Source organism: Miniopterus schreibersii (genome assembly GCF_964146895.1).
Source record: "Miniopterus schreibersii genome assembly, chromosome: 2".
Classification (NCBI taxonomy): domain Eukaryota; kingdom Metazoa; phylum Chordata; class Mammalia; order Chiroptera; family Miniopteridae; genus Miniopterus; species Miniopterus schreibersii.
Window position 1 is genome coordinate 131564395 of NC_138102.1, and position 26645 is coordinate 131591039.

General features: G+C 44.7%; 1 protein-coding gene across 5 annotated transcripts in view; it reads right to left on the reverse strand.

Moving 5' to 3' along the window:
* Positions 1-18908: 18908 nt before the first annotated feature.
* MSRB3 (methionine sulfoxide reductase B3) overlaps positions 18909-26645 on the reverse strand; it is a gene marked incomplete at its 5' end in the record, with an annotated part of 146829 nt that continues 139092 nt past the window's right edge. For 4 of the 5 annotated variants that reach the window (XM_081127634.1, XM_081127632.1, XM_081127636.1 and 1 more), the window contains one exon: positions 18909-22029. In XM_081127634.1, the coding sequence (XP_080983760.1) occupies positions 21871-22029 (159 nt within the window). In that variant the 3' untranslated portion in view covers positions 18909-21870. The remainder of the gene's footprint in view (positions 22030-26645) is intronic. The other variant, XM_081127633.1, reaches the window with a different exon arrangement.

The following is a 26645-nucleotide window of genomic DNA, read 5'->3' on the forward strand; positions in this document are numbered from 1 at the left end:
AAGGCACATACCCCTGTTGCAGGTTCGATCCCTGCCCTGGTGGTTGGGGCCATGCAGGAGGCAACCAATTGATGTCTCTCTCTCACATCAATGTTTCTCTCTCTCTCCCTTTCACTCTTTCAGAAGAGCAATGGAAAAAATATCCTCAGGTGAGGATTAAAATAAATTAAAAAAAATTAAAATAAATGTATACACTAGGTGTGCATGCAGGATCAAAACGTCTCCTCCATTTAAGAGCATGATCCTTGGAGTCAAACAGCCCTGTCTTTACCCTGACACGTTCTAGATATATAATCACAGTGCAGATCTTTAACCTCCCTGTGCCTCAGTTCCCTCATTTGTAAATTCAAAATAATATCACCCACCTCAGGGTTCATAAACCAAAAATCTACAGGAAATAGGTAGGTTTTTTTAAAAAGTCATGTGGCCTCCACAGTCTATGTTTTATTTTCCTATTTTGGTAGAAACAAGGATACAAAAAACATTTGTCTACTCTAAGAACCAATAAAACAGCACACATAGGATGATAAATGGGAGCCCATAGTGTTACTGTTTGGGGTTCGCTGCTTGGGGTTCTCTATTTAAAAAAATTAGACATGGTTGTCACAAGGCAGTTGTATTTACTTGCAGCAAGTAAAGGAAACAGAGGATTCATATCCAAAGCCCTGCCTCCCAGAAGGGAGGTTTAGCCATTGCTTATATACACTATTTGGTCAATTACATGTTGATTTCTTCTTTGCAATTGTGACTTTCATCTGCTGGAGTTCCTGTCAGCTCATCCTATTCATAGCTGCATCTACAAAATACTGTGCTACATTTTAACTTTTTTTTTTTTTTTAATACACCTTTATTGATTTCAGAGGGAGGAAAGGAGAGGGAGACAGACAGAAATGTCAATGATGAGAGTCATTGATCGGCTGCAGCCCGCAACCCAGGCATGTGCCCTGACCGGGAATCGAACCCTGATCGCCTGGATCCTAGGTTGACGCTCAACCGCTGAGCCACACCCAGCCGGGCTACATTTTAACGTTTAGCAAGCATGGCCCAGGCCTTGGGACCCTTGCCTTATCTAACAGTAGGAAGTGGTGTGGTGCAAGCTTGTGGCAAACTGAAAATGTCATCCTCGCCTCAAGAACTCAGCTGCCACCCAGCACTATCTGATAACTACCGAGAATTGCCAGATTTTTCCTTTATTCAAAATAATCACGAAATTTGGGTTTTTATGATCATCCGATTTTTCAATAATGGTGAAAATATGTTCTTTTAAAGGTGTAGGTGAAGAAAACCCACCTTCAGCCTCCAGTCTGTGGCTTCTGTCTTACCCAGAAGATCAAGTGAGATAATGAATTTTAACACAGAGTCTAGCCTCTAATAAATGCTGGGGGTAGGCAGTAGTTGTTATCTGTCAGATTAAGCTCCTAGAAGGATCATGAATGGGGAAAGAGGCTTAGGGACACGGGCATTGCCCAGAGGACAAATCTGGATGGAGTGAAGAAAAGATGGGGCAAGGCAGGGAAAATAAAAGAGGAGTGGAAATTAATTTCATCATCTGTTTTGCCTAGTGCTGATCCTAGCTTTTGTTCCAGGCATTGGAACTACTAAAATAACTTATTCTAGGTGCCTGTCCTCAACAGGACCTCCTAGTCCATGAGGTAAACAATTCTTCAATGTGATGAACTTTAGAATCAAGGCGTAGACAAATGATCATGGGAATCCATTTGTGCTGGGGAAGGAAAGGAAATTGGGAATGTATTTCATAAAAGAGATGCTGTGCCTGGATTTGAAGGATGACTCAAGTCCATCACTCAGAAAAGGCAGGAAGGACATTCCAGGCGGAACGTATGCACGTGCCATGCGAACATGGCAAGAAGTCGTCAGCGGCTGGGGGCTGGGTGAGGAAGGAGAGGTGAGAGCTGAGGCTGGAGCCGGCAGGTTGTAGCCAGATTGTGAAGGGCTTTGTGGGCCCTGCTACAGTGTGTTTGCACCACATCCTAGAGTGGATGCAGCCAGATGACCAGGTTTATACTTTCAAAAGATCACTGGCTACATTTGGCATCTGGAAGGGAGGGAGGGAGCCTGCAGACAGGAAGCCGGTTTGGCAACTGTTGCCTTGGTCCAGATGAGCTCACGGCTGCCCTGAGCAGAGGGAGGAGAACGGGGTGGAGGCAGAAATGAAAGGCTGTTCCGAGGCTGCTTTCTCCTCGTGTGTGCTGGACACAGAGGAGGCAGAAATGCCTGCCGAGGCCTCTTTCTAAGATCTCCCTCCTCCTCTTTTTGGTTATCTCTCTCTCTCTCCCAATCTCTTCGTTTCTCTTCCTCTATGAATTTTTACTGAGGATAAATGTTTTAAAAACGAGAGGGGAGGCCAATGAAAAAGCATCGCATCCTGAGGTGACCGTGGAAAACCACTACTAATCCGAGTCCCCAGAAGTACATTTGAAAAAAGTCACAGCCCGCACAAGTTCCTTACTGGCTGCTGCTTCTACACGAAGTGTCACAGACTCCTCAAAACCCAGCTCACATCCCACCTCCAAATGAAGCCTTCCTTGCCTGCCTGCCTCCCCCCCCCCCCCCCCCCCCCCCGCTACATCTTTTCCTACCGTGCAACTAACTCATTCCTCTCCCAGCTGAGTTCTCCTAAGGCCTGGTCCACACTTCTGCGTAACCGTGGTCAGCATTCCAGGGTTGTGCGTGACTCGCTGTGTGTCTGCTTTTCCAGCTAACCGCAAGCATTGAGTCTTGCTCGGTTTTAGGTTTCCTGTACCTTGCACGGTGCTTGGCGCCCTAGGAAGTGCTCGATGAAAGTGTGTTGAACGGATGAACCCTGTACAAGGGAGAAGTGGGCAACAGTAGAAATGGAAATTTCTCCTTAGCATAGTAGTTTGTGATAGTGCCCAGTAGGGAAGACACTTGCCATATGTAAAATTCTGACTTGACCTGAAATGCACATTAGAATTCTGGGATTGGGCACTGAGGAAAAAAGGCAGTGGTAGGGTCGAGAAGATCTTTAAGTTTCTTCCTTTAAGTCCCCTTGCCTATTACCTAAGGGCAGAAAGAGAAGCCTCGGGTGCAGAGAACCAGGAACCCCACGGGCCACGTGTGGGTAAAAGGCCCCTCCTACGTAATTGAATGTAAAAAAAAAAAAAAAAAAAGAAAGGAAAATTTCTTTTAGACAGGCACAGGATTTTGGCTGAAGTTCAGCCACATACCTATTCTAAGCTGAATTTGGGTATAGCCCTAATAATTACAGTTCCTCTTTAGAAAAAGAGCCCAAGAGGTTTACCTGGAGATTTTTTCCAGATGTAAGCAGGTATGTGAGAAGCACAGTAATGAAGATGTAAACCGGATGAGGCCATTTTGTGCCCCATAGTCTTCTCTCCAATCGCCCGAATGCTAGGAGATGTTCCCCAGCAATCACAAGGATGATGCAACGCAGCCATCTAACAAACACCAGATGCCTGGATCTGTAGTGTTAAGGGGAGGGGGGTGAAACACCAAGTTCGAATGCCTTTGCAGTTATCAATCTGTCATGAATCGTATCAAACAGAAACAACCCTCTTTATTCCATCAGGACGGACCCGTCATGTGCCCTGCAGACCTGCTCTGGGTGCGGCTGGAGCCCTGAGGGACCTGTCCCCTGCCTTCAATCTCCGATGGTGGGAAGGACCCCCCACCCCTACCCCTGGGCTCTACATCTTTCTGGATCAGCTGTGCCAGAGGCTGATGTATTTTGATCAAACGCATCTTTGGCCCACCTCAATTCTTCCTTTTTCACACATGCATCCGGAATATGGCTTATTTGTTTCTGTGGTAATTAGAAATTATTAGGAGTATTAAAGTGGGCCCTTAGGGGGGAGGGAGAGTATGAAAGTCTCCATCACTGAAATGTAAAAAAAAAGTAAGGGGCGCAACCCTGAACTAGCGCTCTCTAAAACAGGCAGCCGCACTGCGGAATATGTTTTGGAAGGGCGGATTGCAATTAATTGGAAATAAATAAGCAATGATATAAACACACAACACACACACACACACACACACACCCAGGGTAAAACCTCTTACTGAACTGAACACTAGCCAAATATCTAGCGTCTCGATTGGAGGCCGTTTAGTGTTGAGTAGGGCGCACAGCCTTGGGAGCCTTGGAACCAACTTGCATTTCAATTTGAGCTTGGCCAGGTACTAGCTATGTCCCTCGTCTTAACTGCTCTGAGCTTTAGCTCCACCATCTGTAAAATGGGGAGAACACTACCTACTTCATATTAAAAATAATGGATCAAGTGCCTGATTTACAGAGGTTACTTAATACACAGGATCATTCAGGGGACAAGAAGTCCCACCGTGAGATCAAAAGCCTTGGGGATGAAACTTCAGGCATCCTCGTCTTAACTCGAATTCCCTCCCGTTCCATCTAATAGGTACAGCCTCTCTGTGGTGTGAGCCCTGACAGTTGACTTTTCTTTTTATAATGCAAGTGTCTGCTTTAAGCTCTGATTACCCCCAGGCTATCTTGAATAAACACATTGCCAGGAGCACAGCTAGAGAGCCCGGACTCACCCCACTCCACCCCACCAGGAAGCTCCTTTGTTTTAGGGATCCTGGTTGATTTAGATAACTGGCCATTTGGGTCCCTTGGGATTTATTTTCTTTCTTTTTCTCTCTTCCCACGCTTCAAATTCCCACTGTTATGTTTTAAATTTCCCAATAAAGAGTGATTCCGCAAAACCTTAGACCTCCCCCATCTTGACCTCCATAAAAGCAGAACCCCTGGCCCACGTTCGCTTGGGCTTGCTCTCTCTCTCTACCTGCAACCTCTCTGGGCGCCCCCTGGCATGCCTTGTATGCTCCGGGGCCTGTAAGTAATAAACTTTTTTTCTTCAAAGTTTCCTGATGGTTACTGTTGAAGGGCGTATGGCAATCAGAATAAGAACCACAAGAGTGGTTCCAGTCATAGCATTGGTCTGGAAAGGGGAGATGTTTGTGGGAAGCTCACGGGGGCCAGGTGAGCGCTCCCAGGCTTACCTAGAAGACAGCATTGCTGTCCTCACAGGCTGAGACTGGTCCACAACAACTGGCATAGTCGGCAGGACTGCATAATTGACCTTGCCCTTAACCCAGGTAAATGCCTTTTCCCTGCAACTTGCTTACTAACCACTTAACTCAGGTGGGTAACGCCGTCTGGGAGAGGAGCGCAACTCGCGGGGGTCTGTTGAGCTGCCGTGTGCTTTTGCAAATTGCTTCTGTTGTGTGTTGTCTACAGCATCCCACCCAAAGGTCATGGCTGCTATAATAATCCAAAGGTCTCCCCAGAGCGGCGTGATCAAAGCCATACGGTCTTACAAGAGGATTAGACCACTAATTACAAAGGCCTTAGCTGACTATTAATGTGCATAAGGGTCCTTCCTGCCTCAAGGCCAAGGAGAATCAAGGAGGGTGGATTGGATTGCAAGGCTGTTGTCACCACCCAAGGACCCGCTCTGGGATAAAAACATGAGGAAAAGATTCCCATAGGTGAGGAGGACTGGAGACCTCTGCCTGCACCCACTGAGTTGGTGGTTTGTGCCTGGACTATGGGTCCCAACCCAGAAGAGGGGAACTCGCCCCGCAACTGGTTTGAAACCAATGGCACCACCAGAGGGAAAATACAACAGAGGCCTATGGTCTCTGTGTCACTGCTCCACTTGTGGCTGTAGCTCTCTGTCCCCTGATCCAATGGAATATTGTGGGTCCAATCCTTGGTGCAATGTTGCTAAAAAATTAATGAACAAATTTAAATGTTCCAACCATCTAGTGCCCCTACGGAAGCCTCCTAGGCATTGCTCGGTGCCACAACACACCAGTATACCAAAGCTCTAATATTATCCAGATTTCTCTGGGCTTTTCTCACAGACCCTATGAATATTGAGCTAGTGGAGACAGACCCCAGTCCCAGAGAGGTAGGCTGAGATACCCTGGAGAGGAAAGAGGCCGCCTGCGAAGAGGGCTCGCAGGGCTCATCCACAAGTGTTTCCAGTAACACTTAAGATTAAGGTAACAGGAGGCAATCAAGTAGAAAATAAGATCAGAAACTATACCTTAACTGGAATTACAATTTTTCTTAAAGATTTTATGCAGCAGGAAGGCTCTGAATTATTATTCACAGCTGCCAAAATGCATCAACTGGCCGATATCTCTAAAGACCCTAAAATACATAACTGTCTTAATGATTCGTCTGGGCTATATGCTTATTTCCTCCGACACACTGCAGATCTGGGCCCCGTCAGCTGTACCCTGAACACGGCACAACCAGCAGCATGCCTCACAAGGTGTCCCTGCCACCGAGGGAAACGCTGAGAGCCTTATCGAAGTCTCTAGGGAGGAGGAAGACTGGGAAGGCAAAGTCCCCTAGAGCCACCAATATCTGTACCAGGGCCCTTATTGTCTGCTTCTGTGCCCCTCCTTCCATCACAATGATCACTGCTAAGCTCACAGTGAATGGAAAACATTAAGAGGAAGCCCATCACCTGCTGCGCAAAATTGGCAATGGGTTCATCATTTCCATGACCATAGTAACCCAAATAACCCCTCTTCATTTCCAACCCTGAAAAGGCCCCATTTGACCCTGAGTCCAGAGATTTAATTTTACAGGGTGTTCTCCCTAATGGCAGGGCAGCATTACTACATTTTATTGGCACTGCGGAAACCATGCAAGAGGCACTAGAATTCCTAGGAGAAAACGTATATTCTTTCTTTGTCCCTTGAAGATGTAAATCTTATTATGTCTTTGAAACGTAAAAACCCCAGGAAGTAACTAAAATCCTGCCCATAATTGCCTGAGACCAAAGAAAAATGGTGGTCTTTTAAAGTATAAAATGCTTTAAAAGACCTCTTGCTCAAAATTTATTCCACAGCCACCTTAAAATTACTTGTCAAGAATAAGTACAAATCTTAAAAGTCTTCTCCATAAATAGTAGTAAAAAGCTTTGGCGATTGGAGTGGGTAACCTTAACCTGTGCCATCTGTCACTTTGGATTCAACACTGATTTATAAACTAATGAGCTATGTATTGTTGAACCTGATGGTTAAAATTTTAGAACAGGAGCTATAAGGTTCTCTGTATCTGTCTATGTGTTTATGTATGTATATGTCATGTATATGTGATTTTTTTTCTACCTCCAGATGGTATTGCCAAAATTAATTTGTAAAAGAGCTCTGTTCAATTGGCTTTAAAATAAGTGTTTATGAATTAAGTATTCTTAAAACCAAGAAACTAACCCAAGTGTTTTTTCAAGTTCATATGATCTGGGATAATCTTTGGAAAATAAGAGCTAATTTAAGTTTGGTTTGATTAAAATAGGTATGTTTTCAGAGTTATTAGCATTAAATATAATGCAGACATACAACTTTTATTATACATGGGTTTACTAATCAAATAAATTCATGTTATCTCAATTATAAAATTTGTCAGCAAGAAAATTAGCTTGGGGTGATGGCTGACTTTGCTTACTATCTATTTACATTTCTAATGAATAACCTAAACATCATGGTTGGGAGCAAATGATTTAGATAGATGTAAGTGAAATAAGCGTTTAGGTGAATTTTTCAGCAATAAGAGTTTAGGTGAATTTTTCATATATTATAGTATGTGTACTTAAAAAATAATTTCTAAAATCTCTTTGGTAACTTGCTAAATTAAAATAAAGGACAGGAATTCACTGAACATCTAGATCATTTCCAAATAAGATAAAATACTAAAACAACAATTCCTAAACAAATCAAAGTTTACCTACTTTTAACTATAATTACAGGGAACTAAATTTTTTTGGATCTGTTAGTATGTGTTGGGCCACATTAAGAAACTGTGCTATGAAGAAATACATGTTTCTAAAACTTATTAAACGTGTTCATGAATTTGCCAGTGTAAATAATGCTGGCATAACGGACAGTTCATGATTGCTTCCTTCTTAGTTTTCACTAGGAATTAGTTTCTAAGGGTTAAGAATTCTAATTAATATATGTAATTGAATCTACTAGAAATAATAAGAAAAACAACTCCATATACAGGGAAAGTAGGGTGTATTTTTGATGAAGAAAATGTGTAAAGTATGAAGATACATTTTTTAGCAGAGGAAAAAAAAGTAAATTTGTTCTAAAGTAAAACTGGTTACTTCAGAACTGGAAAGAGGAAAATAAAGAATAAAACGATACAGAGAAAGAGAAAGAGAATTTTATTTTGTGTAGTCAAAATTTCTAAACCAGAGTGAATTTATTATAAGGGTTTCAAACAATAAGCTTAGCTATCAATAGTGTACTTGTATAAAGCTAAAACTTAAATTTCTTTCGTTTGCTAAAAGGACAACATTTTATTGGACTATTGATCTGCTCTTGATAAGACGTAATGAAAGGCTTTTCTTTGTCATTGAAGTAACCTGGCCAGAAAGCAAAGATTTTATTTTGTTTTGTTGTTTTTTAATTCTCACCCGAGGATATTTTTTCCATTGCTTTTCAGAGAGAGTAGAAGGGGGGGGGGGAGAGAGGGGGGGGAGAGAGAGAGAGAGAGAGACATTGTCGTGAGAGAGACATCGATTGGTTGCCTCCTGCATGGCCCCAACCACTGGGGCTTGGGACTGAGCCTGCAGCCGAGGTCCGCACCGTTGGCTGGAATCGAACCCCGGACCCTTCAGTGTGCAGGCTGGCGCTCTAGCCACTGAGCAAAACCGGCAAGGGCAAGGCTTCATATTACCTTAATCATGTCTTCTATTACTTAAGAAAAGTGAGTCTTCTCTATATTAAAAGAGCTAAGTTTGGTTCACAACTATGTACCTTCTGTATCTGACTTTAAAATCTTTAGTCACTTTGGTTTAGTAGATAATTAAGTATTGTTTTCATAAAGATCTGTAAACCTATTTAGTCAACTGTCCACACTTTCTTATCTTTTTGACAAACTTCCCCAAATCAAATTCTAAATCAAGTCAATAGTGTACTTGTGTTTCAGAAATTATATCAAATTCCTAAAAATCTGATATGCAATGTTATCAGTCATAATTCCAGTTATTATTTAAAAATGTTATGTGTCATAGAAATAATCAAATTCCTTGTCAATTGCATTATAATGAACTCGTATCAGATCTTTAATCCTGGGCATTTTTAAGACTTGTCATTTCTCGACTGTTTTTGCAACAGTGCTATTGCCAAAGTGCTTCATCTTCAAGGATATTCATGGAAAGCACTCAGACAAGGACAGGTTTCTGATAACTTACAGATCATACCACTGAACTGGTCGAGAATTTACAGAAGTCTAAGGAAGAACTAAATTCATTAAACTCCTAACAGAAGATCACAATCAAGAATTAATTATACAGGACTGAGTGAACTGATGATGATTATATTTTTTATGACTTTTTGTTAAAACATCGCTGGTTCTTTAATCTTTTGTTTTACAGATTTAAAGCAGCTTTTTCTCTTAAAGTAACTATGACTTTCAGCAATTTGAAAAGTCTACCTTTGCTGACAAAGATGAAACAATTTTTCTCCCTACCTGATCCCAGCAGAATTCAGTAAGTCTTAATGAGAATTCTTATTTTTGTGGCGATAAAGTTATTTGGATAAGTTTAAGTAACAGAACACAATTGGAACACTGGTCATATTACCAAAGTTTGGACTAAAATGTCATATTTGAGAGGGATGAACATAGACTCAGATATGACCAGACAGCTTTAAGGAACTAAGGCTGATGTTATGGAGCCAATAAAGCCCCTTGACAAAATCGGCCTAGGACCTTGGTTACAGGGTTCCCAGCAGCCTTACCAGGTGAGAAAGAAAGGTCACTTGCAGGTGGGCCCAGGAACCTCAGAGGACCTCAGGGAGAGAGGAATTCACCCAAATCTATAGGTATTGCAGGTGAAGTGGAATGGCAAGTCCTTGGCTTGCCTCATGAAAGGTTTCGGCAATGGAGATTTAAAAGCCTTTATGGTCCATTACTATTACTGCTGCAAATAAGGAATCAGTCCAAGTTTATTGAAACTAGACTTAATTTGCAAACAAATTAGTCTTACTATGGTTAGATTTCTAAGATACAATGTGCCTTACTCCTGACTTTTAGCACATCAGCCACCCAGGCTGTTAATGTCCTCACGGTTGACACCGATGGCCCATATCACAGGATGGATTATAGGTGAGCTGGACAGGTGATGTTTCCTTGGGTAATGCAAGGGCCTGACATAAGTTTTAAATGCTGAGGAGTCCACCTCAGAGGCGTTCACTTCAATGAAGGCTCAGATGTGCCCATCACGAGGCTCTTGTTTTAGAGATTCTGTTTGATAGATAACTGCCCTCTTGGGCTGCTTGGTTTTTTTCTTTTTTTCTCTCTTCCCACACTTTAAATTCCCGCTCTTATGTTTTGTTTTTTATAGTTTATTGATTTTTAGAGAGAGAAAAAAAGGGAGAGGAAGAGAAACATCGATGTGAGAGGGCAGCATCTATCAGGTGCCTCCTGCGTGCACCGCACTGGGATTCGAGCCCGCAACCTGGGCATCGAACAGGCAACCTTTTGGTGCATGGGATGGGATGAAGCCCAACCAACTGAGCCACACCAGCCAGGGCACTGCTCTTATGCTTCAAATTCACCAATAAAGAGTGAGCCTGGGGGAGAAACAAGATGGCGGCATAGGTGAGAGCTGCACCCGCCGCCTCCTGCAACCACATCAAAATTACAACTAAAGTACAGAACCACCAGCACTCAGAGCCTCCTGAAACCTGGCTGAACAGAAGCCCCACAGCCAGGGAGCTGAAGGAGCATCGAGAGCGGGAGGAAGGGCGGAGACGCGGGCGGATCGGTGCCTTGGGTGAAACCAGGGAGGGAATCTCGGCGGCAGAGGTTTCCCAGAGGAGGGAGGGGTCCCAGCCCCACAGCAGGCCCCCAGCCCAGGGCTCCAGGCCGGGAAGAGACACCCCCACAACTCCGGGCTGTGAAACCAGCGGGGACTGTCCCTGAGGGTCCTGGAGGCTGCGGGAGCCCCAGCAGCTCCTCTAAAGGGCCCGGCACGGACTCACTCGGACGCTCCCTCTGAGTCCAGCGCCGGGCAGCAGCCTGAAAGGACCCGGGACACTCGGGGGGGAACTAACCTGCCTGAGATCCGGGCGAGAGGTGGAGGGCGGCTTCCTCCCAGGCAGAAGGGCTGGTGGAGGCCATGGCTCCTTTGGCGAGTCCTCCCCGCACACAGCCGGCAGGCAGGCGCCATGTTTGAATCGCCGGCACCTGACTCACACCTTTGGCCCCGCCCCATGATTCCCGGAGGCCCCGCCCCTCCCCACCTGCAGCTCATCCAGGCCATTGCCAGGGGCTTTTCTGTGCAAGTGGAGTCTCGAGCCTCATGCTTAGGACTTTCCTAAAATCTCTCAAACAAGCAGCAGCGGGCCCCATACGGCTTGATAAGTGGCCCCAGGCCTGGCACTAGCGGCAGCTGCACTGGCTCATAGCTTGGCCTCTCCTGGACACCTCCAAGCCCAGCACAAGTAGCAGCCAACTATGGTTTGCTGTGTAGCTCATGCTGGGTGGCCCTGGGCAAGGCACTGGCACAGGCTGACTTTGCACCTCCCGGGAGACCCCAGAGACAGTGCACCTGGTGCTCAGACTCCACCATGCTGGATTACAACCCTGCAACATCCACGAGTGACACACTCAAGGGGCGCACTTGGTGAACACCAAAGCCCCACTGAAGTAAATCCTGCTCCATAGGGGTGTCTCCAGCACACCAGCTCTTTGGCTGTAGTTGCAGCTGGTCCTCACAGCTAATTGGCCTGGGGGTCAATTCCTCCCAGTGACACCAACAGCAACCAAGGCTCAACTACAACAGGACAGTGCACACAGCCCACACAGGGGAGCACCTAGAAGGCCCAGCTCAGGTGACTGGGGAGGCTGAGCCCCTGGACCCTACAGGACACCTACTACACAAAGCCACTCTACACATTCCAGAAGACATAGCAGCTCTACCTAATACATAGAAGCAAACACCAGGAAGCAGCCAAAATGCGGAGGCAAAGAAACATGTCACAAAGGAAAGAACAGAAGAAATCTCTAGAAGAGGAACTAAATGAAATCGATCCAAGCAAGCTAACAGATAGAGAGTTCAGAATAATGGTTATAAGGATGTTTAAGCAGACTGTTAGGGAAATAACTGAGAAAATCGATAACATAATAATGTACCAATTTGAAATGAAGGCTACAGGATCTGAAAAGAAGAATAATTTACATGGAATCAACAGTAGAGTAGAGGACACTGAGAATCAAATGAGCAATTTGGAACATGAGGAAACAAAAAACACCCAACCAGAAGAGCAAAAAGAAAAAAGAATCCAGAAATATGAAGATAGCATAAGGGGCCTCTGGGACAACTTCAAGAGGCCCAACATTCATATTATTGGGGTGCCAGAAGGGGAAGAAAGAGACCAAGAAATTGAAAACCTATTTGAAAAAATAATTACAGAAAACTTCCCCTACCTGGGGAAAGAAATCGACTTACAAGCCCAGGAAGCACAGAGGGTCCCAAACAAGAGGAACCCAAAGACACATCATAATTAAAATGCTAAAGGTTAAAGACAAAGAGAGAATCTTAAAAGCAGCAAGAGAAAAGCAGTTAGTTACCTACAAGGGAGCACCCATACGACTGTCAGCTGATTTCTCAACAGAAACTTCGCAGGCCAGAAGGAATTGGCAAGAAATATTCAAAGTGATGAAAAACATGGAACTACAACCAAGATTGCTCTACCCAGCAAAGCTATCATTTAGAATTGAAGGTCAGATAAAGAGCTTCTCAGACAAGGAAAAGCTAAAGTTGTTCATCACCACCAGACCAGCACTACAGGAAAAGTTGAAGGGTCTTCTTTAAGAAAAAGCTAATGAACAAAAGAATCTGATGAACTAAATAAATCCAGAGACATTGAAGCATGCAACAGATGATCATATTTCAGAGGAAAGAGGGAAGGGGGGGTGGAGGGTGGAAAGAGATTATCCAAAGAAGTTATATGCATAACCCATGGACACAGTTAATAACGGGGTGAAGGCCTGGGAAGGGGGTGGGAGGGAAGTGGAGGGGATCAATTGGGGGGAAAAATGGGACACCTGTAATAGTCTCAACAATAAAGATAAATTTAAAAAGTAAAAAAAAAAAAAAAAGAGTGGGTCTGGGAAACCCTAGACCCCCAAACTTGACCCCAATAAAAGCAGACCCCAGGCCTATGCTCACTCTCTCTATATATATATACATCTGGAATCTCTCTGTGCGCCCCCTGAAATGCCTTGTATGCTCCAGGACCTGTACGTAATAAACTTTTTTTTCCTTTTAAGTTTCTTGTTAATTGCTGAAGGGTGTATTGCAATCCAAAGAAGAACCACAAGGGTGGTTCCAGTCATAGCTGCTCCAGAAGGGGAGATGTCTGTGGAAAGCTCATTGGGGCCCAGGCATTTCTCGCAGATAGCACTGCTAGCTTCACAGGCTGAAACCAGTACAAAACACTCTCTTACTTTGCTCCCGAGTTCTTTCTTTCTCTACCCTTACCCTGTCAGGACAGTGCCCAGGTAAGTACTTAATGGTTACTAGCTGACTTGCCCTGCCAGTTTCCTGCCCAGCCTGGATGACATGGGTGAGTATGTGTTTTCTGGGAGTTGTGGTGGCGGACACTTATAGGGAGGGGAATTGAAATCTTAAAATGAGAATGAGGTTCCCAGGCAGCCATCGTCTGACAAGTTAGTGAGGTTCCATAACCAACCTAAAAGTTGGGAAAATCTTATGAGGGTCTAAGGATCCTATTTGGTTCCCAAATCTCGGGTCACCATAGCTTTATCCTATGACGGACCCATAAACACGTTTTCTCATATGACAGGCTCTCGGGTGTTGGGGAGTCAGAGCTGCCTAATGTAGAACCTAAAGTCACCTCCTGGCCAATCCCTTCCCAGGTTGGTCCAGGACAAGGCCAGCCTCTGGGAGACAGTGGACAGGAAGGGTTCTCGACAGACCATTCTTAACCTGTGACACTTTTTCAGGTTGTCAAAATTTATGAGACCTTTACCAAAATGGGAATCAGGAGGGCCTGTGGAAGGAGCTTTCACACCCTGTGTCTGCCACAGAAGCTCTACAGGAACAACTCTGGGGTTTCAGCAGAGCTTTCCGGTTGTAACAGCCTCTTCCCTTAACTTCCCCTTCCCCTCTGAGAAGAACTTCAGTTCCTGCCCCTTTAAAGTTAAGCCCTCTGAGGATCCCAAAGTTTGACATGTTCCCTGGATGAAAGCTGAATTATGAGCCATAAAGAATTTCCTAAGGTAACTAAGGATCCTCACAGATTTGCTGAAGACTTTAACATAATTATTCAAAATTACCAGCCTGGGTTTTCTAATTCATATCAGCTAGTCCATATGCTAGCCGGGGAAGGGCAGACTCGGCACTGATGAGGCTCACCCAGTGGGAAAATCCCAGAGATTTAAAAAAAAAACCACAAACCTCTGATATTGGAGAAAATGCTAGAAAACTCACTGAAGATCTCTACTGAGCCGTTTCAATAGCCTTCCAAAGCCTGTTGATCAGGACAAAATTCAGACCTGCTCACAAAAGTCTGACAGATCTGTTCATGATTATTATAGTCAACTTTCGATTGTTTTAAAAGAAAATTCTGGTATTCCTCCAGATGTTGATTCTACTCAAGCAACCTTTAGCTCTGCGTTTATTAATGGGCTGAACCGAGACTTTTCCCAGGATGGAATGGGAAACCACGTCCACTTGAGATTTGGTTACTTTGGTAAATAAGCTTGTTTGTACCCTGTTGAGCCACCTAGAAGTAAGACTATGAAGATTTTTAGTTTTCAGCTCTGGGAAATGAAGCGTCCTATACAAAACCCAGACTTCTTGCTTCCTCTCCTTGCAAAGAGTTAGGATATTGGAAACGAGATTGTCACAAATTTAAGCTCTTCAGGAGTCCTCAGCCTCTTAATAACCAGCCTTTCCAAGGTCTTCCTAATCCCAATGACGGGGCTCCGAGGGACTACATGGCTTTCCCCAATTCTCCCTCTTAATCGGCGTGGAGAAACTTTTTTTCTAAATTGAGAATGAATCGGTCCTTGTTGACACCAGAGCTCTACTCTCAGTGCTCGACCCCACTGCTATAAAGCAGCCCTGTCTCCGAGTAATAACACAGTTCAGATAGTGGGGATTTCAAATAAATCTCAACAGGTTTCTGTCTCCAAACCCAGCCCTTTTTGTTTAGGCCCCTTCAGAGAGAGTTTCTTAGTTCCTCAGTTCTCCTGCCCCTATTTATTTCTCAGGCCAAGACTTCCTAGAGAGGTATCATGCCACAATTTCTGTCTTCCGAAGAGGGAAATAATCCTAAAATTTGACAGCAACTTTCAGAATAGCCAACTGGGTGAACTAAATGGCTCTTCGGCATCTTTTATTTGCTCCGTTTCTGAAGGCAATACAGCTGACTCTGGAGTGCGTGATCATTTGTCCCTATTGGATCAGCTGCCATCCTCTTTATGGGCAAACTCTTCAACTGACACTAGCAAAACCCACAGTGCACCACCTATTAAGATCAATCAAAACCGCTTCCCAGACTTACTCAGTATCCCTTAAGTCAAGAGGTCCTTCAAGGTATAAAACCCGTAATAGCACCCAAGGCCCTCGTCCCTCCAGTTGTACCTATGAGAAAACCCAAGGGCGGAGGGTGGAGGTTTGTCCAGGACCTCTGAGCAATAAACAGCATTGTTATCCCTCGACACCCTATTGTTTCTAACCCTCACACACTACAAACGTCTCTCCCAGCTGGAAGTAAATTCCTTCCGTAATTGATTTATGCAGTGCATTATTTAACATTCCAGGGAAGGGAGCTAGCCAATACCTTTGTGCCTTCACTTGGGAAGGGAAACAGTGCACCTGGACAGTAATCCTTCAGGATTTTGCTGAGAGCCTTATTTCTCACAAATCCTGGGGGCTGGTTTGGATGATGTAACTTTCTCGGAAGGTTCTCCTTTGTTGCAATACATGGATGATTTGTTTCTTTCTCTGCCCCCCCAGGTCTCCTCAGGGGAAGACAGCATCTACCTTTTAGAACGTTTAGCCTTAAAGGGAATAACATCTCTAAAGCAAAATCAGTTTGTCTAAACCCAGTTTCAACATTTGGGGCAGAACCTGAGAGCAGAACAAGGATTACACCAGGACCCAAACAGGCTTCGTCGTCTTAAACTTCCCAAGGTCCAGACCTAAGCAGCAACTGTGAGGCTTGCTTGGGCTCTGGCCAAAATTGAATCCCACTTCTCTCTCCGATGGCAAAACTTCTGCATGTTTTACTAAACAATGACAGTCCCAACCCAATGTTATGAGGATGACATCGCCTTGTAAGCCTAATAGGAGAGTTTAATGAGCCCATCTGCTCTTGGACATCCCGAAGTCATGGGCAGGCCCACAGGCCCACAGGGTATCCTAGTCAGCAACGGGGCCCGGGGCCCGGGGCCCGGGGATACCCCCCCTTGCCGGAGCCATGACGGCCACAGCCCTTTTGGTTGAGGCCACAAAGGAAATTGACTTGGGATCCCCTTTAACCATCTTTGCACCCCAGGCGGTAAGAGCGCTCCTGAATTCTCACTACACCCAGCATCTTCCAGTTAGTCACCTCACCTGCTGTGAAGTCCTTTCTTCAGTGAACTGCTCCTCACGTAACTGCCGTGTTGGCATAACCTTAATCTCTTCTCCCGACACTGACGCAGCTCCTCAGCACTGCCTGACGCCGGAGAGTCACCTCCCGCCCCCGCGATGATCTGCGGGCCACTCCTCTGGGTACGGCCGCTTTCTCCTGGTTCACAGGTGCATATTTAAAGAGTAAAACTGGAGCAGACTCTTGGATTCATGTATCGCAGCTAAAGAAGTGTCACCAAATCCTGACTGGAACTGCGCACAGAGGCGGGCGGCATCTGGAGACAGCTTCTCCAAAGCCACCGGACCTGGCTGCACCACCTTTTCTTACTATCGCTTTTTAATTTTGCTCCCTTTGTCTTTCTTGGAGGGAAAAGGCCCTTGTCCGCATTTCCCAATCTCTTGTGAAAGGGGAAACCTCTCCAGTCACTGAATCTGTCATCAGGAGCTTCAATCTGTCCAAGACAATAATGACCCCTTATTTCACTACTTTCAGGTCTGAGCTCCTGGTTTGGAACTGTGCAGGCTAAGTTTGTTGTGTTGTTTTTAATTTGGCTCGACATTCTTCTCGTTGCTAAGCTCTGCTCCTGTTGCTTGTCGAACCTAGACAGGAGCAGCTCCAGCCCACGCACCTTCCCTCTAACGTGAGACAAAGCACCCAGAAGAGGTCTTTCCTAGAATCAAGGGACATAAAGCCACTGAAGTCAGAAGGCTTGATCATTGATGTTTTCAGAGAAAGATCTTGATCAAAAAGGGAAATGTCAAAATTTACAAGAGAGACCTTAACCAACACAGGAATCAGGAGGGCCTGTGGGTGGAGCTTTCCCACCCTATATAGGTCATGAAAACCTACTGGAACGGCTCTAAGGTTACAACAGAGCTCTATGGTGATACCAGCTCTCTGTGTACATGGCTCACCCTGTCTGTACGTACATGATCGAAATCCAGATCTGTTCTCTAGGTCTTGGAACTGCTGAGAGGAGCCCTGCCACGGACATCGGCAGTTCTAGAGAGGCAGCTGAGCTCCACCAGGCAGCCCGCGGTCACCCAGGAATACTAACAGGAGTTAAGCTGCTGCTGGTTGACAAGGCTCAGCTAGTCCTTCAGAACAAGACAAATGAGCAATGGGCAAGAACTGAAAGACATGAAGCTTTGGGAAAACTGTTTGACCATCTCTGTAGAAAGACAACCAGTGATGACAAATCAAGCCATTTTGGGGGGTCAGGTAGAAATGCTTTTAAAATGAATATCAATTGAATTTTTATTCACTAGAAGTTCCAAGGCAGTGGTTCTCAAACTCGAACAAGAACCAGAATCACATGGCGGGCTGGCTAAAACACAAATTGTGAAGCCCTCCCTTGCCCCTCGAACTTCTGGTGCAGAGAGTCTGGGAGAGGGCCTGAAAATCTGTATTAGTAGCGATTTTTTAGGTGATACTGATGCTATAGTCTGCAGACCACATGTTTGGTGTGGGACCATTGTCATATATGTGGTCCATCCCTGACCTAAACATTGTTATGTGGTGCATGACTATATACAGACGCTCTTCTGCAGAGATGATTTTCAAGGTAAATTCATCTGTGAGTAATGGGGAACTCCTCCTGTGTTTCCTTAGAGACCAATTCTTGACAACAGTGTAAGTTTCCTAGTAAATTTTTTTTTTTTAATATGTCTTTATTAATTTCAGAGAGAGGAAAGGAAAGGGAGAGAGATAGAAACATCAATGATGAGAGAGTCACTGATCGAGCCCACAACCCGGGCATGTGCCCTGACCGGGAATCGAACCCCAATAGCCTGGATCCCAGGTCGACGGCTCAACCGCTGAGCCACGCCCGGCCGGGCCCTAGTAAATTCTTTAATGGAAACCTAGGCATCAGCATGGTATCATTCCTGTCGTTTTACCCATAGAGTTATGATGAAACTCCCCGAAGTCCATATTTGAAGCACAAAAGCATATACAAGCTGCTAAAGTTTCTGCTGAGGTGAGGTGAAGGCTGAGTAATTCTGCAAACATTTCCCTTTCTTCCACTCTTTCGAATCCCTGGAGGCCTTTCCTGGGGCCTGGGGTATGGAGAGTTGGACTCAACCCTACCGTCAGAGCCCCAACTTGCAAAGGCATCAGGTAAAAGGCCCTCCTTGCAAACCACAGGTTTGTCAGCTGGGTAAGGAGGTAAACAGAGCAGCCTACTGCAAACCCCAGCGGACAGTCCATGTAGCTGTGCTAAAAATGAGGAGTCTTTAGGAATCAGATGAGAAAACATTTTTATAAAGAAATTTTATTGCATAATTCTTGTATACAATAAACATAAGAAAAGGGCTTTTTAATGAAAATTTCACATCATTTTCAAAAGTTTTGAATTGTTTGAAGAAAAATTATTACAAAGCTATCCAAGGCAAAAATAATATTTGAACTTCCGACCAAATGATAATCCCTTTAATCATGTTCTGTATTTGATAGCAAGACATTTCAATTCATGGAGAGGCTTTTAAATTACTGTCATTTGCATTAAGAATTTAAATGCATCTAAGAAGTGAAAAGTTTAAACACATAGAAATGTTCTCTAATACAATATATATGCGGCTTTCTTTGGATCTATTCTGCACGATTACCTGGACCTACTTTGTATACACCAGCAGAAACCTGCGTCTCCTAACGGTAGAGTAAGGGCTGGGCACAGAGAGGGAAAGTCCCCTGCATTTCCTATGCTAAATGGCATAACTCCCACAGATCACATACACCTCGCCATATTGACTCAGTTCATTGCACTCCATATCCTGCAAAAATAAATCTAGTGCTCGACAGCTGACATTATTGCTCACTGACATTTTAGTAATATATTTCCTTAACATAAGACAGAAATATACTGAAATTTGATACCACTTAAACTCAAAAGCAATCTGGAATCAAACCACATGCATACACCCCACTTTTTTTTTTCCGATGGATGTTACATTTTTCTTAAAGTTGATGCTGGGAAACGTGGTAGGATAAAAACTGCCTTCCCGTGAAACAAAGACTAAGGATTAGAAACAGAGTTTTTTGAGGGAAATGTTAAGCCCTACAATAAAAATGAAGGAACAATGAGAACCCAGAGTCTCTGGGGAGAGAAAAGAAGCCCCTCGTTTATCTTCCTTGTCTATCCCAACACTGTGGCTCGTGTCCAGCGGGCCCCGGGGCAGGCCACCACACCTAGCTGGAGCGATGTGAGAAGTGCTGCGTGTGCCCCCAAAGGACGGACTCACGCAGTGATAGGAAAGGTCCCGGGAGGTGCACTTCTTTGGCCGACTCCTCATGGGATCGTTGGGAAATGTGGGGGCTCCCTCTGTGAGGTTGGGAACAGCTTCTAAGACAGTCTGGATGCTGAGGCTTCGATGATCTTAAATTTTATATCTCATTTCTACAGGGGAGTGAAACCTGCAAATTCCCGAGCGACCCCAGGGCCTGAGGGGAAACACCTGGGAGCAGAGGGAAGCCGAGCATAACTTATCTGGAATCTCGAAGCTGCTGCATCCATGACAAGGGAGAGTCGCCGGGATGTCAGGGCCTCCCCAGGAAGCTGGTGGACACATAAGAATGTGGAGGTGACCACAATGACATCTCAATGCGTCACAACTTTTCATTTTATTTTCTCATTATTTCTTTAAGATTGTCAAGTGTCCCTCTTATTTTTGTCTTGGTGCATATAAGATGTCAATTTGTATAAGCTTTCAAAGATTTACAAAAATAGTATTTTTCAAAAACTACATTTCGGGATTAGCATTCAAGGCTACAGACACAAAATATGTCAGCCATAAACTGTACCTGCACACCTGGCGGCGGCGATATCAACTTGTATCACCACGGCTCATATCCGTGCACAATGACATCCATCCCACCAGACTAAATGTTATACAGCACCCAAGCAGGGCTTCTCAGAGTAAAACCAGCCATCCTGCTACAAAGAAAAATTTCTGGCTCTTAGCCCAACTGTTTCCATACCAATCAGCTAAGTCAACCTCCTCTCTGCTTCTTTCCATTTCAAATGCCTGGGTTTCAGCCTTTGAGGCAATTAGAACCAGATCAGTTTAATTTCACAACACTGATCTTAACTGTACAGCAAGATAATAATTTTGCCCTGAGAGTGTCAATTTTTTACAAATATTGTAGGTCCCGGTTTACGCATGAAAAACAGGCATGGAGAGGCTAAATGGCTTGTCTCTTGCCACACGGCAGACCAGTGTCAGGGTGGGACTCGAGCCCCTGGCTGTTTCTACATTAACCCCCATCCTCTTTCCTGAGTTCACCTGAACCTGTGCACGAAGTCCCTCCCTTTGGGGTCCGTTTGCTACGTGCAGGACCCCAGCTCTCCTGCATAATACTGGCTCCTCTGGTGCCGGGACAGCCTCTTTGGTCCCTGCTCTGTTCTCTGCCGCCCTGTTTTGCACAGCGGGATCCACCCGCATGCCCTTCCAGACGCAGCTGGTATTAGGCGTGCGGGGACGGGCTTAGAAAAGGCAACGGCAGGTGTTCTTCTTTGTGAACTTTGGGCAAAATGGGGCTCCACGTTTTACAGTTGTCTTACATTCCGGAGTTTTCAATGGAAAAGAAAATAAAGGCCTAACCGTGAGGTAATGTTTACTTCTCTGCCACAACACTCCCTGCGCTCCCTCAGATCTGGCAACAATTTAACATAAGGAAAGACTTTAGACCTTCACACCCTTTTAGTGAGAATAAACGACCTTAGCTCAAACTGTCCGCAAAGCTAAGCAGCCTCGGGAGACGTCACCCCATCCTTATCTGTGCACATGCCTCGGGCCATGTGTCTCACAGGTCTCCGAGCCCTGTGCTCCCGCACCTCAGCTCTGGGCCCTGCAGTGCGCGGGAGATCTCAATTCTCACGTCTGAAGACCAAGCACCTCTGCCTCTTAAGCAAGGGGGGGAAAGTCTCAAAAGCGGCTGTATGTGTGAAGAAAACTATGCCCAATGGTAGGTACTGAAGCGGCTTGTGAAGGGGTTTCACGGAGCTGTCTGGGCGCGCTAAAGTTATGAACGGTTCCCGATCTAGTCAACGGCAAAATGCATTGTGGCCAGGGCCCCTGTTTAAGCAAAAGGAGGAATATATCAATAGCACAAAACTGCCCCTATATTCTTTTTTAAAAATATATCTAAGATAGACAATTCTGAATTCTGTTAATAAGCTGCGCGTTAAGTACACTTGTTTCCATCGCGTCCGGGCCTCTACAGCTCTGTCTGGTCGGCCTGGGCCGGGCTGCTGGCCGCAGGGCCGTCGGCGCCGTGCTCCGCAGGCGTGAACGACAGGGAGGCAGAGTTTATGCAGTATCTTTTGCCGGTCGGACGGGGCCCATCGTCAAAAATGTGCCCAAGGTGAGCGCCACACTGAAAGAGAAGAACAAAATGTAAGTGAAAAGCTGTACAAAGCAGGCTTTGAGAGGAACCCACAGTGAGCAGTTTAAATGGATGACCAGCCTGCAGAGAAACGATGGAAACCATCGCGGATGATTTCTAATCCGCCCGTCAATAGCTGCAAAGATGGTTTCTGGCAGGCTCTGCACCACATGCTGAGAAGAAAAAACACGAGAATTGTGCATATCAGAAATCATTTAGGAGCCACTGTATTTTTTGATCTGTGAAGTCTCTCAGCCAGCTGAAAAATGACTGCAGTAATTTTATGAATTGAGTTGACCCTTGATCTCCTCTTGTAAGAAACATGGCAGAATAAAATCTCTCCCCCCTGGCATTACTTTTGGCTTTGGATGGGTGGGTTTCAGATATGCAGAAGTCCACTGTAAAAGATACTGTTTAACTGGCCGTGACGGAGGTGATGTTTGCTTTCATGGGCAGTAAAACTTAACATCAGAGAAGCACTGGATGTTCTCAGAACCCAGCAAAGCAATGGTGAGGCTTGAGGCATTGGTCACGGTCGCCAGGACTGCAAGTGTGGCGAATGCAAACATCGCTAATCCACAGTCTTTTTTTTCTGGCTTCCAATAAGTGGAGTGGGATGCTGGCTTCTTTACTCGAATGAACTGTATTATTATGTAAAGAAGGAATAGCTCTTTAACTCAAATCCATGCTACTGACTATCCAAAAAGCTGGGGAAGGAAAAGAGGCACAGAATCCAGACAGAGGCAGGAGGGAAGATGGTTCTGATGGTGTTTAAGAGAAATGTAGCCCAGAGAAAATATCTCCAAAAAGGCTGGCTCACTGAATGAAGCCCTGCGCTGACCGCTCTGAGGCTGGGGATGACTGGCTCCAGGGGACCACAGCGTAGGTCAAACTCACCTATCTCCTTCCCCTTCTCAGCAGGGACAGGGGTGAAGGATATGGAGACGTTAGCACACCACATTCAAACAGGTTGTGAAAACACATCATTCTCAGGTGACAAAGAAACCAAAGCCTGGGGCAATGATTTCCATTCATTCATTTAGTACGTACTTATGGAGCGGCTGCCAAATGCCAGGCACTGTCCCAGATTCTGGAGATACAGAACAGTCCCTGGCCTCATGGAGCTTACATTATAGTGGGAGAGAGAGATAATACGTACACAGGGACACCAAGGAACTGTAAAGTGTGGTAGTGGAAATAAATGCTAAGGAGAATAAAAAGTAATATGAAGTGTCAGGGTTGGGGGCTGACATTTTAGGTACAGGGGGTCAGGGGTGGCTTTCCTGGGGTGACTGTGGTATAAGAGCCTGAAGTGAAGGAGTGGATATCTAGGGAAGGGCATTTTGAACATATGGAAGAGTCTAGAGTTAGGGAAGAATATGAGAGAAGAGGCATACAGATGACTTATTAATTCTTCTCACTGCTTGTCTGGCGTGTAAAACACTTATAAATTGCAGAAAAAGAAAGTAGGAATTGACAAGGGCATAAGACTAGGATACCGAATGGAGACAGTGCTCGTTACAATGGAAAGAGTTAGAATCTCAGTTTCCCCACTGAAAGTGCTGAACTCGATTTCCGAGGGCTCTCTAGTTATTAATAAAGAGCACAAACAGCAAGTTCGGCTGTGTGGCACTTCCATGTTAAAAGTGCATCCTTATTTCACTGCCAGCATACTGTGTCAGCTTATTAAAGAACTAAAAATGAACCCTGAACTGATTTGATCTATTGCCTGGAAAATATGAAACAGGCCTAAAAAACAAATCTTGCATTATTTTACCACATTCTATGCAGGTTTAGGTAATATCAAGGCTGACAGCTCAGATTGCTTTTCCTTTCTATAAACAATTGAGGCCAAATTTTCAGGCATCCGCAGCTAAGATGCACCAGTAAAACGTACATGTGCTTGCCCAATGGACACAGGAAAACACCTATTTCTGCCTGCCAAGCAGTCAGCACGCAGGCCAACGGGAACGAGCACTCTCGGTGACCAGTGTGTGCACAATTACGGATCGCACATGCAGGTGACCAGTGTGCACAATTGCGGATTGCACATGCAGGCGACCAGTGCACACAATTATGGATCACACACGCAGCTCCAGCACTTTGATCACTTGGCATCTGAGGGGTGGAGTTTCACATAAAAGCCTCAGATAGTTTTTTGGGTTTTTTTTAAATGAGTGAATACAGCTATCTGGGCAAAATAAACGATATTGCCATTATCAATCATCTCTTGGGCATATTTAGAAAACAGTTCCATTTACCTTACTCCAAAAATAAAGTACAGTCAGGATATACTTGGAGCCACTTAGAGGTATTTGTATGGTCCTCATTTCCCAAATCATTTGTAAAAATTCCAAGTTATAGTAATTTAATCTGTTGAACTGAGTTGGGTTTTTGGTCTGCAGTTTCATCTGCTCAATCTGGAACTAGTCTTTTTGTTAAACAGAAAGGAAAACACAGATTCTAGATGTCCCTAATCCAGGCAAAAGACAAAGGGAGGGGGATAGGAAGATAAGTTATATTCAGGAAAAGGCAACAAAAATCACTTGCAAATAATTATAATGGGTTGGGGATGGGGTAGAGAAATCTTCAGAACAGGTGTAAAAATGAGAACGATAGCGTCACCGTGCTTGCCACAGGTGCTCTGGAAGAGTCACACCCAGCTCAGCTAACTGAGAAAGGAGCAACACCGCAAAGCACAGCAAGGCGTCCTTTTATACCTGTGCCGCCCACACCTGTCCGCCCCCCGCCTGCGAAACTGAGAGGCCATTTGTAAAAGGGAAGCCTAACCACAGGGCACCGGGGCTGCGTCTTCCCAGATACTTCCAGTCTCACATGAAAGACTACTGCCGGGTTTCTTTTAAAAGTGCACAAGCCCTGAAGGCTCCTCCCGGAGAACGCACATGGAGCCCATTCTTTCCAGCTCCTACCCCGGCCGAAGGCCGGGATGATGAATGGAAGTTGTCAGTGATGCGTTGTTTCTTTTGCCGCCTGCGAGGTCTGCCTCCCCGGCCCCAGCCAACTGGCAACGTGTTGGGACCTCTCAGAACACCTGGTTGTAACTGAAACAAACTAGTTGCCCAATGAAGAAATCTCAGAAACCTGCTGTTAATGATTTATTTCAAGGTAGAATCTTTGGTGTGCATTTTGAACGTTGTTTTAAAATGATTATGTATTTCTGTATTTTACAGGTAAAATACAAACTGACTATTCTAACACTCATTCTGGAGAAGCAGGAGATAGTGTTCAAAAGAAAAAAATTTTTTATTCCCACAAAAATCCTTTATCACCCAAGCATCTCACTCAGAAAAGCTGGCAACTAAGGAACCTGAAGAGAACCAAGGAAAAGGACAACCCCCCCGCCCCCGCCCGAAAAGAAAAGTGATTGAGCATCAAATTTAACATAATTCCTTAAAATCTGTGTGCATAAGCAGCACAAATAGTGCATTCAACACAGCTACATACTTCTGCACTGATGTATTTCCAACTGTCCTCGGGGGTTTTCTCCCAGCTATTCCTAGGATGTTTGGGGCTTTATTATTGTCATTTTCTCTTAAGTGTTTGATCTACAAGATGAAGTAGTTTCAAAGCAGAGCTTTTACACTTGGGCACATGGGGCAGGATGGGAAGGAGAAAAGAGTTTTAAGAAGAAAAGCAATTTACTTTGCCAGTAGTATCCTGTTTTCTCCCACCGTTATTGAAGACACTTGTGTGTAAGTAGGGGCTCTTTTCCTCTGTGCCTATGATATTAATCTTTTGCCAAGGAAATGATTGTAAAGTCACCAGTTTAGCATTATGACTTTACTGAAAGATCAAGAAAAAGAGAGATGGGCTGTGAGTCTGCAACCCTATTGTAACACATGGGTATCTTTAATCATCAGCAATATACGAGTTGTCATCTGCAAAAGATTAATAAGGTTTGGGGTTTTACCAAAAACTGCTTAACTTTTGAAAAATACTTTGTATTGGTGGATATTTACCTTTCTGTTGATTTGGCTGAGTTAGGAGAAATTAATAATGATCTAAAACAAGCTTAGGGGCTCTACCATAGATTCCAGCAGTAATAGCAGCAGCCATAAAGAGACTCCAACTTGGGTAAACTCCGGGATCTGATGGTTTCCTTAAAGATTGTTACAGAAAGTTATGTGATTTATTGGCCTACCATTTGCTTCAGATGTAGAAGTTTGATCTAAAGAAGGAAGCATTTCCAGGAGGGGCCTTACTTCTCTGAACTATAGCTTTAACCATGCAACTCTTACCTCTTTGCACTGAATTTAAACTCCTGACAAAACACTGGTTAACCAGCTGGGGTTGGAGGATTAGGGAGAAGCTGTCAAACAATTATCCATAGCAGTCAGTGCAACTGGAATAGAAGCAGTGTGCTTTATCACTAACTGGAAAATGTAAATTAAATGAAATTAAGGAAAAATCTTTATAACTGAAAATTGTTAGGAAATTGCTACAGCCAGTAGGAAGGTGCCTGTGCCCACCTAAAGTGGACACATTTAAGATAAAGATCCTCTTTGGAAGAGATAACTAGAATGTAACTCCTCAACTCTGTAGGTAGAAGGGTAAAAAAAAAATATATATATATATATATGGTTGCC